The sequence below is a fragment of the Salvelinus alpinus genome, chromosome 9 (genome assembly GCF_045679555.1).
Source record: "Salvelinus alpinus chromosome 9, SLU_Salpinus.1, whole genome shotgun sequence".
In the NCBI taxonomy this organism is placed as follows: Eukaryota; Metazoa; Chordata; class Actinopteri; order Salmoniformes; family Salmonidae; genus Salvelinus; species Salvelinus alpinus.
The window spans coordinates 61,077,813-61,094,046 of record NC_092094.1 but is presented as its reverse complement, the minus strand read 5'-3'; the positions used below and the strand labels follow the sequence as shown (position 1 = coordinate 61,094,046).

Genomic DNA, 16,234 nt, shown 5'->3' with positions numbered 1-16,234 from the left:
TCCCATACCTCGACAGCCTTATCTTCTCCAAAGCCGACATTGACTCGGCGATAAACCACCCCCTGAGTTGTGCCTATGAAGCTTATGCAAGAACAAAGAACATTTGTGTTTGAAGACCATGACCTATACAACTTGCTCTCACGTCAGAATGATGTTAATTCATGTTTCTCAAACGTCAAATTTCGAAGTTCTTCCAAACATCAAATGTCAAAGTGTTTAAGGTTAGTTTTAGTCATTAAATGAGAATTTTTAAGGTTAGGGTTAAGTTAAGGCATTACATCCAAACTGTTAAGGTAAGGGTTAAGGTTTGGGATAGGCTTAAAACAAACATTTTTAAATCAACTTTCTATTGCGGGATTTGAACACACAACCTTTGGCATCAGAGGCAGATTCTTACACCCATCTGGCATCCCTGTCCACAAAGATCTAGCAAAACCGAAACCTACTTGAAGATAACAGTGCTCACTGTTGCCCCTAGTGGCTGGTTTCTACGACATCTCCCGACGTCCTCAGACATGGATGGACGTTGAATAATGACTTGTATCACAGGTGACCTGGCTGGACCTACAGGTCCAAACGAAACTCCTGGTCTACAGGACACTGCACTAAACAGACACAACTGAAGAAAAAACACTTGAGGGAATTGCACCACACAAAAAAAGATATCCACCATGCCGTGGAGGACAAGTGGCAGCTACACAAGTAGAGGCCCAACCAGGAAGGCCCAACCACCACCCCTGCCCACACTGCACCAAAATATGTGGCTCTCGGATTGGCCTCTACAGCCATCTGAAGACCCACAACTAGAAGACACAATGGAGGACAATCATACTTGACTTAAGTGATCACCGATGATGGTGTGTAAGTAGACTACCATGGTAATGTGAATACCGGTATGTGTGCTAATAGCTCTATGTGTGTGCTTCAACAGGACATGCGTGTGGTAATGTGCATGTCCCCAGACCACAGTATTACTGTGACAAGCGGAGTGACAGGACTTCAGCTATACGGCACTGTGATTCCAGACACAATAGCTGTTGACAGACAAAACACCTGCAAATGCCACCATCTGCAAGCCACATATACCCCCACATGACCCTTCAAAACGGTCATAAAGAACATTCGACCCCAAACCTCTAAGTCATACCCCAACACAATGCTTCTAAATCATACCCCAAAACCTTTAATTGACTGGTCCCCTCTGTTGACACAGGGCTGGTTAAGGAAAAGCTACACTTCTCATAGTTACCAAGAAAAAGTGTTCATTATTTTAGTCTTTTAACGCATATATACGCTTTTTGGCCCACTTGCCCACTTTGTGCATCAAGGGTTCATTTGACACGGAGGATAATCTAACACGTGTTTGTCACCGAAACAACGTTTATTGGGTCCTACTATTACAATGCACGAAATACAATGCCAACCATTCGCTCGAACACGGACACATTGGGTTCCAAGCCAAATTGCGTAATTATTAAAATATTGTTATTACCTTGGATATGAACTCTGAATGTGTTTAAAATGTCTCTTGCTCTCCGTAATCAGATGCATATATCTCTAATTGTCATTATAAAAAGAAGGGATAACTTCTTGGAAACTTTTATTTGATCAAACAATGTTTTTCCATTGGTTATTACAAGTAGCAACAAGGTAAAAAGTCAATGAAAAGAACGTCTGGTGCATGAAAAATTCAAGTTTCACGTTCCAGGGACTTCACGAGCTGGAAGGCTAAAGCTAGCTACTAACAGAGAAAGGGTTGCCGCGGTAGGATCGTTATTTACCTTTGATCATCAGACGCAAGCGTGGGAGGAATAGTGTGAAGTGCTTGTTCATTTTTTAGAGTTGAACAAAATAGAAGATAATGGAAAGAAAATAGCTATTCTGTTGAGTTTAGTGGGAAGCCAAACCTACAATCTATGAGAAATCTGCTTAGTCCTGGTAAGCCTGGAGATTTGATGAGCAAGTGGACTTGCTAAAAGCACATTTCAACCCGAAGCCAAGTGAGATTGTGGAAAGGTTTAAGTTTAATTAAAGGAACAGAAATGCAGATAAGAGTGTTGTGGACTATGTAGCTGTGTTGCTTAAACTTGCACAAAATTGTAATTATAGGAACAATCTGAAGGAATTGCTGAGAGATAGGCTGGTCTGTGGCATAACCAATGACCAAATTCAACTGAAGTTATTGTCCAAGACTTGTCTTATGTTTGATAGAGCATTGGACCTTGTTCAAGCAATGGAGATTGCCAACAAGGATGTAAAAGAAATCCAGGGGAAATGTGTGGACAGTGCTGTGACTTGGAAGCAAGGGACAGGCCAGGGAAGTGTGCACAAGCTAAGCATACGTCAAAGAGAGGAACCGGCACAAGGTGAGCTCATGCAAACATGTTACAGATGTAAAGGTGATCACATGGCAAGTGAGTGACGTTTTCAGGGTGAAAAGTTACATAGTTGTGGTAAACAAGGACATATCAACGAGCATGTAGGGCAAAATCACCTTCAGAGAGTTCCAACCCAAAAGGGGGAGGAAAGCAAAGCAAAAGCAAGGAAAATTAGTGAAAAAGCATGGGATACATCACATCAGCAGGGAAGATGAACAAACAAAGAGGATGAATAGGAGGATACATTTATAGTGTACACAGACCTTATTTTCCAAAAGTGGGTCATATCACATTGAAATTGAAAGTCAGATGTGGAGTTTGAAGTTGATACAAGGTGCAGTGAAACCATAATGAACAGGTCAGAGTACTCAAAGTCGTGGGACAGTGCAAAAGTTCCAGACTTAAAGACTTGTCCTCTGCATCTGTACATGTAAGGTGAGAGAGTAGACACAGTGGGTGCTGCTAATGGAACTGTGCAGCACAGAGATGCAGTGCCTTAGACCGCTGCGCCACTCAGGAGCACAAGTCTTTCTGTATCTGGCACAGAACAAAACCAGGTGTGCAAAGCTCTTAGAGACTTACCCAGAAATGCCCACAGCTGTAATCGCTGCCAAAGGTGCTTCTACAAAGTATTGACTCAGGGGTGTGAATATTTATGTAAATTAGATATTTCTGTATTTCATCTTCATTATGGGGTATTGTGTGTAGATGGGTCAGAAGAAAAATCAAATTAATACATTTTCAATTCAGGCTCACACACAACAAAATGTGGAATAAATCAAGGGTATGACTACTATCTGAAGGCTTTGTAGCTGTCTGATGTAGAGAGAGAGACAAGTGCCTTAGCAGAATGCAATCTAAAGCTTGTGTGGTCTAGAGACAAGAACTCTACCATTTATGGCAAACGCCTGAGTTCCTGAAGGGGAATCGGCCCATGCTTGGTGAATAGCACTTGGTTGATCTCTGGGAGCAGGACACAGCAAAGCTGAATAGATCATGTGAGACAAAAGTGAGAGACAAGAATGAATCAAATAAATCATCACAGCAAAGGAATGTATTTAGTTTGTGAGCTAGAAAATGAACATACTGACTGTCCCAGGCAGGGTGCTCTGCAATCATCCTACTCCAACTACTGACAGAGATAATGTAGGATTTCTTATTTATCAGTATAGTGGGTCCTGCCTTGATGATTGTGTTTGCTTTACACTACTTGTTTTATATATTTTGTAGTCTTAATTTATTAAATGGAATAAACATGATTCTTCTAGCTAGAAACTGATCTACTTGTTGTACCTAGCTAGATAACTAGCAAGCTAGCTACATTACTAAGGTTGCTGCGTTTTAACCTCTGCGGGATTGGTGTCCCTAAACCGGGACAGTTGTTGCTCAATATGCGATAATGTTACTAGAATGACGTTGTAAACAACAGCCAATTCCGGGACATGGCAGAAAGTCTTATATTGGCAGAAAGCTTCAATTATTGTTAATCTAACTGCAGTATCCAATTTACTGTAGCTATTACAATACCATGCTATTGTTTGAGGATAGAGCACGACAACAAAACACTTTTATCACGGCAACTAAATAATGTACATACATTCAGTAATCTTACTCTGATTTTTCATCCTGAGGGCCCCAGAGAAAAGATTTAGTGTAGTTTTGTTTGAAAAGAAAGAAATGTTTATATTCAAATGTAGGAACTGGGTTTTACAGTTTGACCCCACTGCTGTCTCTGCCCCCCCCCCCCCCATCTTACCATAGCATTTTTGTATGTTCTCTATAGTTATGTACTTGAAAATGTATATTCACCAATTTGGCACATTTGGGCAAATTCCTGGCAGACTTGACACAAAATGTTGTGTAGTGATGTAATTCTTCACTGGATCAGTCTGAAACTTTGCACACACACTGCTGCCATCATTTGGACAACATCTAAATTACGCCTAAAGTTCTATCTGAATGTATGGCCTTTCTCTTGCATTTCAAAGATGATAGGGGATTTTTTTTTTTTTAAACGCATGTCATTTTGTTTGTATTATCTTTCACCAGATCTAATGTGTTATATTCTCCTACATTAATTTCACATTTACACAAACTTCAAAGTGTTTCCTTTCAAATGGCATCAAGAATATGCATATCCATGCTTCAGGTGCTGAACTATAGATTAGATTAGATTTGGGTATGTCATTTTAGGCAAACATTGGAAAAAAGGGTCATTTTACAGCTTGCATTGATGGTATCAGGTACAAATAACTAAATAGTCAAGTTAACAATACAGTAAATAAAAAAGACTACCTGATAGCAGTCTGTCACGGACAGGAAGAGGTGAAGTGAGAGGTTTCACTATCGCCAAAATCTGTCCAAAATAAGCCCAATGCATTTCTATGTGCTTATTTTGGACCTAAGCTTGTCACCTCCTTCCGGCCTTTGGGACAACGACTCCCACTGTTAGTGTGGCAACATGAGCATCCCATAATTATATACAGAACTCTGCCTGTCACCAGCTGTCTACTACCTTAGGTATGGATAAAGTGATTAGCAGACGTGATCAGCAGAGATCGCACCATGGATAGAACACACGTTTTGATTGGTTTACAGTTTAGTACTCGGCAGCATTTGCCTGTCCAGCTAGCAAACATAAAAGTAAGAATTTTACAAAAATGTGCAAGAACTGACATTGCCAACACATGGAAATGTGTTCAGATGAAACAAATACAGTGCCTTCGGAAAGTATTCAGACCCCTTGACTTTCTCCACCGTTTGTGTTACGTTACAGCCTTATTCTAAAATTGATTAAATCGTTTTTTCCCCTCATCAGTCTACACACAATATCCCATAATGACAAAGCAAAAACAGATTTTTAGAATCTTTGCAAATTTACAAAAAATAAAAAATATTACATTTACATACAGTTGAAGTAGGAAGTTTACATGCACTTAGGTTGGAGTCATTACAACTCGTTTTTCAATCACTCCACAATTTTGGTGACAAAGATTGTACTTTTTTGAGAAATGTCCTCTGGTCTCATGAAACAAACTTAGAACTGTTTGGCCATAATGACCATCCTTATGTTTGGAGGAAAAAAGGGGAGGCTTGCAAGCCGAAGAACACCATACCAACCGTGAAGCACGGGGGTGACAGCATCATGTTGTGGGGATGCTTTGCTGCAGGAGGGACCGGTGCACTTCACAAAATAGATGGCATCATGAGGAAAGAAAATTATGTGGATGCACTGAGGCAACATCTCAAGACATCAGTCAGGAAGTTAAAGCGTGGTCGCAAATGGGTCTTCTAAACGGACAATGACCACAAGCATAAGTTGTGTCAAAAAGGCTTAAGGACAACAAAGTCAAGGTATTGGAGTGGCCATGACAAAGCCTTGGCCTCAATCCTATAGAAAATATGTGGGCAGAACTGAAAAAGCATGGGCGAGCAAGGAGGCCTACAAACCTGACTCAGTTACACCAGCTCTGTCAGGAGGAATGGGCCAAAATTCACCCAACTTATTGTGGGAAGCTTGTGGAAGTCTACCCAAAACGTTTGACCAAAGTTAAACAATTTAAAGGCAATGCTACCAAATACTAATTGAGTGTATGTAAACTTCTGACCCACTGGGAATGAAATGAAAGAAATAAAAGCTGAAATAAATCATTCTCTCTACCATTATTCTGACATTTCACATTCATAAAATAAAGTCGGGATTCTAACTGACCTAAGACAGGGAATTTTTACTAGGATTAAAAGTCAGGAATTGTGAAAAACTGAGTTTAAATGTATTTGACTAAGGTGTATGTAAACTTCTGACTTCAACTGTAAGTATTCAGACCCTTTACTCAGTACTTTGTTGAAACACCTTAGGCAGCGATAACAGCATCATTGGGTATGACACTACAAGCTTGGCATACCTCTATTTGGGGAGTTTCTCACATTCTTCTCTGCAGATCCTCTCAAGCTCTGTCAGGTTGGATGGAGAGTGTTGCTGCACAGCTATTTTCAGGTCTCTCCAGAGATGTTCGACCGGGTTCAAGTCCAAGCTCTGGCTGGGCCACTCAAGGACATTCAGAGACTTGTTCCGAAGTCACTCCTGCATTGTCTTGGCTGTGTGCTTAGGGTCGTTGTCCTGTTGGAAGGGGAACCTTCGCCCCAGTCTGAGGTCCGGAGCACTCTGGAGCAGGTTTTCATCAACAATCTCTTTGTACTTTGCTCAATTCATCCCTGCCTTGATCCTGACTAGTCTCCCAGTCCCTGCCGCTGAAAAACATTCCCACAGCATGATGCGGCCACCACCATACTTCACCTTAGGGATGGTGCCAGGTTTCCTCCAGATGTGATGCTTGGCATTCAGGCCAAAGAGTTCAATCTTGGTTTCATCAGACCATAGAATCTTGTTTCTCATTGTCTGAGAGTCTTTAAGTGCCTTTTGGTAAACTCCAAGCGGGTTGTCATGTGTCTTTTACTGAGGAGTGGCTTCCACCTGGCCATTCTACCATAAATGCCTGATTGGTGGAGTGCTGCAGAGATGGTTGTCCTTCTGGAAGTTTCTCCCATCTCCACAGAAGAACTCTAGAGCTCTGTCAGAGTGACCACCGTATTATTGGTCACCTCCCTGACCAAGGCCCTTCTCCCCCGATTGCTCAGTTTGGCCGGCTGGCCAGCTCTAGAATGAGTCTTGGTGGTTCTAAACTTTTTTAATTTAAGAATTACGGCGGCCACTGTGTTTTTGGGGACCTTCAATGCTAAATACATTTTTTGGTACCCTTCCCAAGATCTGTGCTTCGACATAATCCTGTCTTGGAGCTCTACGGACAATTCATTCGACCTCATGGCTTGGTTTTTGCTCTGACATGCACTGTCAACTGTGGGACCTTGTATAGAAAGGTGTGTGCCTTTCCAAATCATGTCCAATCAATTGAATTTACCACAGATGGACTCTAATCAAGTTGTAGAAACATCTCAAGGATGATCAATGGAAACAGGATGCATCTGAGCTAAATTTCGAGCCTCATAGCAAAGGGTCTGAATACTAATAGATTTTAATAGATTTGCAAACATTTCTAAAAACCTGTTTTCGCATTGTCAATATGGGGTATTGTGTGTAGATTGCTGAGAATTTAAAAACAAATACATTTTAGAAGGAGGCTGTAACTTAATTAACAAAATGTGGAAAAAGTTAAGGGGTCTGAATACTTTCCCGAAGGCACTGTAAAGACAATATGTGACCAACTGGCTCGATTCGGTCTTATGTAGCAAAATTTGAAATTGTGTTTTTTACATTGAATAAAAGTAGAGACTAAGTGCTATAAAATTGTATATCATACACAACAGTTGAGGAACAATGGGAAAGTAATTATGCTTTGAAAGTAATTATGCTTTGAAAGTAAACTTGTAACCCCACTTTTGAGAAAATGTCCCTTGAATGTTTTCGTACACCTACTGGAGAGCTCTTCTTTGTCTACACACATTCAGCATCAATCACACCCTCTTAAGCCTTACCCCCACCCATCTCTTTTTTTAATTTATTTTTTTATTTTAAAGGGTGGATCAGCTTAATATTGCGGAAAGAATGTTGCTTCCATCAATGTAATTGTCTGCATCATTTCCAATCCCCCATATAATTTTTTTGTAAATATATATATCCATATACCTACATGCATGCATACATATACACATATATACAGTACATACCCATATAGACATACTTTTTTTTAGAATATACCTTTATTATTCCCCGCAAACCCTACCACCCTTCCCCCAATTAGAGTAAACCAATAAACACTTAGGCTTCTACCTTCAGTTTACATATCTTATACACATTTTACAGACACAATCTATTTTTCAATAGTTATATTTTGTTTGTTTTTAGTCCTTCCTCTATTTCTGATGTCCATCCAGTTTGATTTCTATTTGTAACTGTGCTATTTCACAAAAGTTCTGAACCTATATACATACCCCCACTCATCTCTTTAAGGATTCACATGTGAGGCCATGTGCTAAACAGGGGTTACATTTGTGTACTAAACAACCAAAGATTTCAAGACTAAAGGCTGGTTTATACTACGTCTATTGACATGTCTGTATACAGTTCAATATTAGAGGAAAATAAACTCACAACAAGATCATTATTTACAAGTTACAGAATATTAAAGAAAATAGCTTACGGTTATGAGTGTGAAGAAATAAAAGCAGGGCATTCTACTGGAAGAATTTTAGAACATGGACTCTGTCTCGTTGGCCTAACGTTATGTCCTAATTTGACTTCGGTGCGGGTCATGTTGTTCTTCACATTACTGTCTCTGGTAAACACACACTATATCAAATAAAATCAAAGTTTATTTCTCACATGCACAGGATACAGAAGGTGTAAACGGTACAGTGAAATGGTTACTTGCATAGTGGTGTCTTTTGTTTAGACATGTAGCTAGCTACAATCAATGAACTATAATCTCAACTCATAACAATACTACCCTGCATGAATCTACCGGTAGCTGAACGCTAACAAACTAGGTTCAATGTTAGCTAGCTAGCTAGTTCACATGTTCCAGAAGGTATTTTTGTAAAAACTAAAAAAACGCATTTTGAAAACCAGTCACATATGTAAAAACCAGCTTCTCCCTCAACAGAGATCAATCATCTCCCAAACTAAAGCATATAGCTTGCTATGGCTCACCACCTAATTGTGACACACCCAAGACACACGTTGTTAGTGAAGCAGCAACTTCCTGTCTGTTACGTCATGCTCCGGTTCAGTAATAAAGCACACAGTTTATAAAGAGCCACTTCTTCCAAGGCAAAAGGAGTTCCATGTGTTATTACACTTTCATGTATCATTTGTTGCCTGTTTGCAACCATGTTTTACCAAGCTAGCTAGCTAACCAGGCTCGTGATGAGCTAAGCTAGATATCTAGCTAGTGCAGTTCACGTTGGACAATTTCAGTTGAAACTGGAACGAGAAAGGTCTGGGTTCACTTTTAAAATGACATTTATTGACAGCTAGACCACGTACATAAACCTTGACTAACCATGGGGTCTAGATTTTTTTTATACATTTCCCATTTGGCATATCTCTTTTGTTGTGGTTTGAAGCAGCAGTTACAGCTGTGTTGACATGACAAATGGGTTCCGAACAGAATGGTATAGCGCCGACCAGCTTGTGGTCCTAAAAAACGGAAATGAGTTACCTCTGGTTCGTTCAGCCATTCATACTGTATGGGGGGAAATGAATGGGAAAAGAATGGGGTTTTATGATAAACACCAAAAATAAGGTCTGAGGTGAACACAGACTTAGTAAATCTTACACATTTTGTTTTATGATATAATATCAGTCAGTTAACATGACCTATATGAATTATGAAGCCTTTATGTGCTTGTTTTGATTTACATAAATGCTTCAAAATTCACAAAAAGTTATGTTAGCTGAAGAAGATTGACATAGAACAAAATGTATAAGATCTCCCCTACACCTGTTTTTATCACATACCTTATTTTCAGCATTTATCCAAAAACCCTACAGAAAAACACATTCATTTCCCAATAGGCTTTGACCAACGAGCCATGGCAGGGTTAGTGCCTACAAAAAGTGACCATTAGGCTAATTGCTCTATGATTGATTTATATTTCTTGTGATGCAATTCAATTCAATTGCAGGCAATTTTTGGGGGGTTGAGACACTGACCAACCCAGATGCAACTTTGTTGCAAGCAACATAAATTGCATCCAGATAGCTTCCTGTGAATATCCGCTTTTATGGTAAATTTTAATTGCAACTCAATGTAGCCTACTTGTTGATGTTTCGCCCACTATAGGCCTAGGCCTAATCCATAGAAAGTCAAGTCAATTGCAACCTAAAGACATTCAGTTCCAAAATTTGCAATCAAACGCTAAGCTACACAATTTTACCCCTCTCCAAATTAATATTTATTCGGGTGATATTAATTTAAGCGCAGTGTTGTCAAAACGTGCAACGGCGAGCCTGCCAGTTGGAGCGCATGCAAGGGGAGCGAGCACCGGTCACTCCCCACCGCCAATGGCCTGCTCGCCCCAACCGGCTGCTCTGGGACTGCCTGTCAAGCCAAGCTCCTCGCGTCTACCGGCTCCCTTATCACTCACTATATCTTCTCTACTCTACCTTTCTGCAGAAACAGCCTGGCGTTACGTCAGACCCGGGCAAAAACCGCAGGGCAAGCAAGTCGGCGTCTAAGGAGCTAGGCATTGCTGCCAAACCCGGGTTAAGGCTGCTCACTCACAGCTCAGCGTTCAATGTCATTAAAAAGGAACACTTTTAAACCGCGGCAGCATGTGGTAAGTCAATTTTTCTCTGATAAATTTTTCCAGCCGTTGGGATTTTGACCGTTTTCACTCACATGACACTTTGACCAGTGGTCTCTGGCTGGCATAATTGCGCAAAAACTGCGGTAACACCGTGTGTTGGAGATTGTTCAGACGTAGACTAACAAACGTTCAGCCACTTTGAAACCAACATGACATGATGATGAGGCATCCAAGCTTTTCAACAACCACTTGCAGAGATTTTTTCTTCATTTTTTCAATTTGAGTCTTGATCATTTCAAATACAAACATGCCTCATGCTCGAAATAGGAACCCTAGCCCCATCCCTGAGGTAACATGGGATACGGGATTGAAGGAGATGAACGAAACTTGGAAGGGAGCTATTGCCTGTCTCGGGGTGGCAGTCTTTTTCGTCATGACCATTGGGATCATATACTGGCAAGTGGTGGATCAGCCCAACAAGAACTGGATCCTAAAGGGGAGTTATAGCGGGCTAATCTGGGAGAGACGGACTCACTCTCTGGTCATACAGACTCTGACAGAAGACAAGACCTACGTGGAGATTGACGTGGGCAACGTGGGGAACCCTGATATTGAAGTGCCGTTTGTCAGGAACCTGTGCTGGCTCAATAAGACGGAGTTCTGCTATACATGGGATTCGGTGGCGGATGTTAAAATCTCTTTGGAGGTGAATGAGGAGACGGAGACGGAGTGTTATAGCATGACATGGGCGCCGGTGCACTGTCATGTGGAGCTGAAGGTACGGGAACGGTTTCTCTCTCTATCTCTCTCTCTCTCTCTCTCTCTGTGGCATACACACAGCCGATTCATACTGTCAGACAGATATCAGACTATTCAGAGACGTTTTATTCACATAAACCCATCAGGATATATTTTCCAAAATTGTCGTTTCCAAATCAAATCAATTTACATGCATAAGTGGCTTTTCTTATTGGGAGACCAGTGATGGTTGTCACACTTTTTTATTCTTGTGTGTATTTGTCAGCACCAGTATATCTTACAAGAGTCTTTTCAATATTATGAGAAAGACCAAGGTCTTTGGTTGAAACGGGGTCCCGTTTTATCCTGCATATCTTATTCTAACATGGAGTTAGTTATAAGCCATCAAACCATCTGTCCACTTGTGACAACCAGCGCCATTGTGGGGTTGGTTGTCACACAGTATGGGGGTTGGTTGTCACAATGTTTGCTAGTAGCTTATTCCTTTTGTAACAGGAAATTAAGCAATATAGCATGTAGCTTACAGCATATGATTGAACAATATTCCTAACAACATTCAGCATTTTATCCCTTGATAATAACATGACATATTGAGTAAATTTGTGTGTGTGAATGTAAATTTAAGAGTGCTGTCCTATTTTTGTTCTAAACAATGTGTGCGTGAGAGGGAGGCAAGGAAGTGAGCTCTCTATAGTACAAGCAAAAAAGAGTTTAGGATTTATTGTAGTGTCCCTGGGCAATATGCCCAGCAAACCAAAATTGGTTCTGTGAAAGTTCGCAGAACATTCGTTCGGTTGTGGCAGATATTTTCATAACACAAAAACTGTCCAGTTGGACTGATGATTACACAATGTTTGTGTAAAGCATTTTCCTGATGTTGCAAGAATGTTCACAGAATGTTGCTCTCACATTTTGTTGCAGCAGTATGTCGATAATACTAATCCGGTCCAAAAAACGTCACTGGTACATTGTGCTATTACATTACCTAGAAACCTAATGAGAACGTTTGGGTTCGGGGAATGTTCTTTTGTGGTTGTTACAGATGTTGTGCACAACATTTTAGTGAATGTTAGGACAACATTCCAAGGATATTTAATTTTAATATTACTTTATTTTTTAATCCAAAAACATTATTTGAATGTTATCATCCTAATGATTTCTGGTCAAACAACATATGAAAGAGGGGTCTTAGAAAACAGTAGAGTATAGTTCAGTACAATACAGTACAGTACAGTAGACTAGAGTTCAGTACAATACAGTAGAGTTTAGTACAGTAGAGCACATTTGAGCACACTAGCGTAGAGTACAGTATAATTTACTGTATTGTACTATACTGTACTGTACTCTACTGTACTGTACTCTTTTGTACTGTACTAAACTGTGCTGTGCTGTACTGTTCTCTACTGTGCTGTTCTTTGATGTCCAAACCTGTGAAACATAGATGTCTATGATTGGTACAGATTTGGTCCGGTCCTATTTTACTGCTGCTGTTTAATAATTTGCTACTTTGATTTTCTATTTTCTATATTTTACTTAACACTTATTTAAATGTTTTTCTTAACTTAAAGCATGGTTGGTTAAGGGCTTGTAAGTAAGCATTTCACTGTAAGGTCTACACCTGTTGTATTCGGCGCATGTGACAAATACAATTGGATTTGATTTGATACCCCCATTTTCTTTTACTTTCACCTACGCTACCGTTCAAACGTTTGGGTCAAATTTTGTTGTTTTTATCCTTTAAAATATAATCAAATTTATCAGAAATACAGTGTAGACATTGATAATGTTGTAAATGACCATTGTAGCTGGAAACGGCTGATTTTTAATGGAATATCTACATAGGCGTACAGAGGCCCATTATCAGCAACCATCACTCCTGTGTTCCAATGGCACGTTGTGTTAGCTAATCCAAGTTTATCATTTTAAAAGGCTAATTGATCATTAGAAAACCCTTTTGCAATTATGTTAGCAGAGCTGAAAACTGTTGTGCTAGTTAAAGAAGCAATACAACTGGCCTTCTTTAGACTAGTTGAGTATCTGGAGCATCAGCATTTGTGGGTTCGATTACAGGCTCAAAATGGCCCGAAACAAAGGACTTTCTTCTGAAACTCGTCAGCCTATTCTTGTTCTGAGAAATGAAGACTATTCCATGCGAGAAATTGCCAAGCAACTGAAGATCTCGTACAACACTTTGTACTACTCCCTTCACAGAACAGCGCAAACTGTCTCTAACCAGAATAGAAAGATGAGTGTGACGCCCGGTGCACAACTGAGCAAGAGGACAAGTACATTAGAGTGTCTAGTTTGAGAAACAGACGCCTCACAAGTCCTCAACTGGCAGCTTCATTAAATAGTACCAGCAAAACACCAGTCTCAACGTCAACAGTGAAGAGGTGACTCCGGGATACTGGACTTCTAGGCAGAGTTGCACAGAAAAATCCATATCTCAGACTAGCCAATAAAAATAAATGATTAAGACGGGGAAAATAACACAGTCACTGGACCAAGGAAGATTGGAAAAAAGTGTTATGGACAGACAAATCTAAGTTTGAGGTGTTCGGATCACAAGAAGTGTCACGGTCGTTGAAATGAGTGGACCAAGGCGCAACGTGCGTAGAGTTCCACATTATATTTAATAGTGAAACTTACAACCAAAACAACAAAGAAATTACAAATGTGCAGTATTGCAGTGCTCAAGGCAACTATACAAAAACTATCCCACAAACAACAGGTGGGAAAAGACTGCCTAAATATGATCCCCAATCAGAGACAACGATAGACAGCTGCCTCTGATTGGGAACCATACCAGGCCAACATAGAAAACGAAAAACTAGAATGCCCACCCTAATCACACCCTGACCTAACCAAATAGAGAAATAAAAGGATCTCTAAGGTCAGGGCGTGACAAGAAGAAAGAACAACATTCGTGAGACGCAGAAAAAAATGAAAAGATGCTGGAGGGGTGCTTGACGCAATCTGTCAAGCATGGTGGAGGCAATGTGATGGTCTGGGGGTGCTTTGGTGGTGGTAAAGTAGGAGATTTGTACAGGGTAAACGGGATCTTGAAGAAGGAAGGCGATCACTCCATTTTTCATCGCCATGCCATACCCTGTGGACGGTGCTTAATTAGAGCCAATTTCCTTCTACAACAGGACAATTACCCAAAGCACAGCTCCAAACTATGCAATAACTATTTAGGGAAGAAGCAGTCAGCTGGTGTTCTGTTTATAATGGAGTGGCCAGCACAGTCACTGGATCTCAACCCTATTGAGGTGTTGTAGGAGCAGCTTGACCGTATGGTACGTAAGAAGTGCCCATCAAGCCAATCCAACTTGTGGGAGGTGCTTCAGGAAGCATGGGGTGAAATCTCTTCAGATTCCCTCAACAAATTGACAACTAGAATGCCAAAGGACTGCAAAGGTGTAATTACTGCAAATGGAGGAATCTTTGACGAAAGCAAAGGACACAATTATTATTTCAATTAAAAATCATTATTTATAACCGTGTCAACGTCTTGACTATATTTCCTATTCATTTTGCAACTCATTTCATGCATGTTTTCATGGAAAACAAGGACATTTCTAAGTGACCCCAAACTTTTGAACCGTAGTGTATGAAAAACACTTATATCATGCTGACATAAATTGACCAGGTGAATGAGTTCTTTCAAAGAGTTCACATATTCGAACATTAAAAAATAACACACAGTGACATTTTGATTGGGAGTAATTAGCACTGTGACAACCAACTCCTGAGACAAACAACCCGTCTCCTCTATACTTTAATATTGTGCCTATTTTTCATAAATAACAGGGAAGCTTTTTGGATTGTGTGCACTAGGCCTAATGTTTGTAGCCTATTGTTTGTAGAATTATTGGGGGACTGACAAATTAGTTAATTGATTGTTAAAATATACCCTGGAAACAGTTTCATTTGTGACTCGTTTCAGCAAACTAGGCGTATGTCGCGGGTCACTACTTCACAGGAGAGCCATTTGAACGTAAACTATTTTTTTGCTGTTGCCAGAAATGCCTTCTGGAACATGTGAACTTTTATGTGCCTTAATAACAAACTTGTATGCAATTTGTAAATACGAATAAATTGTTAAATTACGAGCCTAGTTGGTTAAGCCACAGAAAAAGTAGTTACCTTCCCACTAGCCATGATTGGCTGAGATAATGAGTGGGCTGGACATGCCGAGAGAGGAGTTCAGATTGGTCTGCCATATAGAAGGCTTCTGTCTGTTTGAGCTGGTCAGTCTGTGTTGGTAATTCTGTCGAACGCAGATTTTTTTATGTATCGTGTAGTGGAGCTGCATAAGGGTTGATCTCCACTTTCTGGAGGATCGAGTTTTGAAATCAGTGGAATTAGAGTATGATAGCTAAAGAAATTGAGAAAATACCTGTCTCCGGATGACATCTTCAAACTAAGGGCAACCCTGGCATGGCATCTGTGACAGTCCATCATGCATGATGATGTATACAGGTAAGATAGTCTCGCTAGCTACATTTTCAGATATTACACATTTCTAATTTTGACAGAAAGTGGTTTCATTTCAAGCTGAAGTGTACTGTTAGCTAGCTAGCTGACGTTAGCTGGCTGGCTCGCTAGCTAACGTTACGTGTATGATGTTATTATTCGTGTCTCAGAGCTGTTCGCTTTGCTAGTTAGAGACTAATGTTAGCTAGCTAACATTGAACCTGGTTGATTAGCTACCACTACCAGCAGATTCCTGCAAGGCGTTGTAACGTAATGAGTTGGCACTATGTTCATTGTTATTTAACTAACTAACGTTAGCTGGCTGGGTCGCTAGCTAACGTTATGTGACG

General features: G+C 40.3%; 1 protein-coding gene across 1 annotated transcript in view; it reads left to right on the top strand.

The window, feature by feature from the left end:
• Positions 1-10,363: 10,363 nt before the first annotated feature.
• Positions 10,364-16,234, top strand: part of LOC139530424 (SITS-binding protein) — an 83,986-nt gene continuing 78,115 nt past the window's right edge. Inside the window, exon 1 of the mRNA XM_071326827.1 lies at positions 10,364-11,424. Within this exon, the coding sequence (XP_071182928.1) occupies positions 10,954-11,424 (471 nt within the window). The 5' untranslated portion in view covers positions 10,364-10,953. The remainder of the gene's footprint in view (positions 11,425-16,234) is intronic.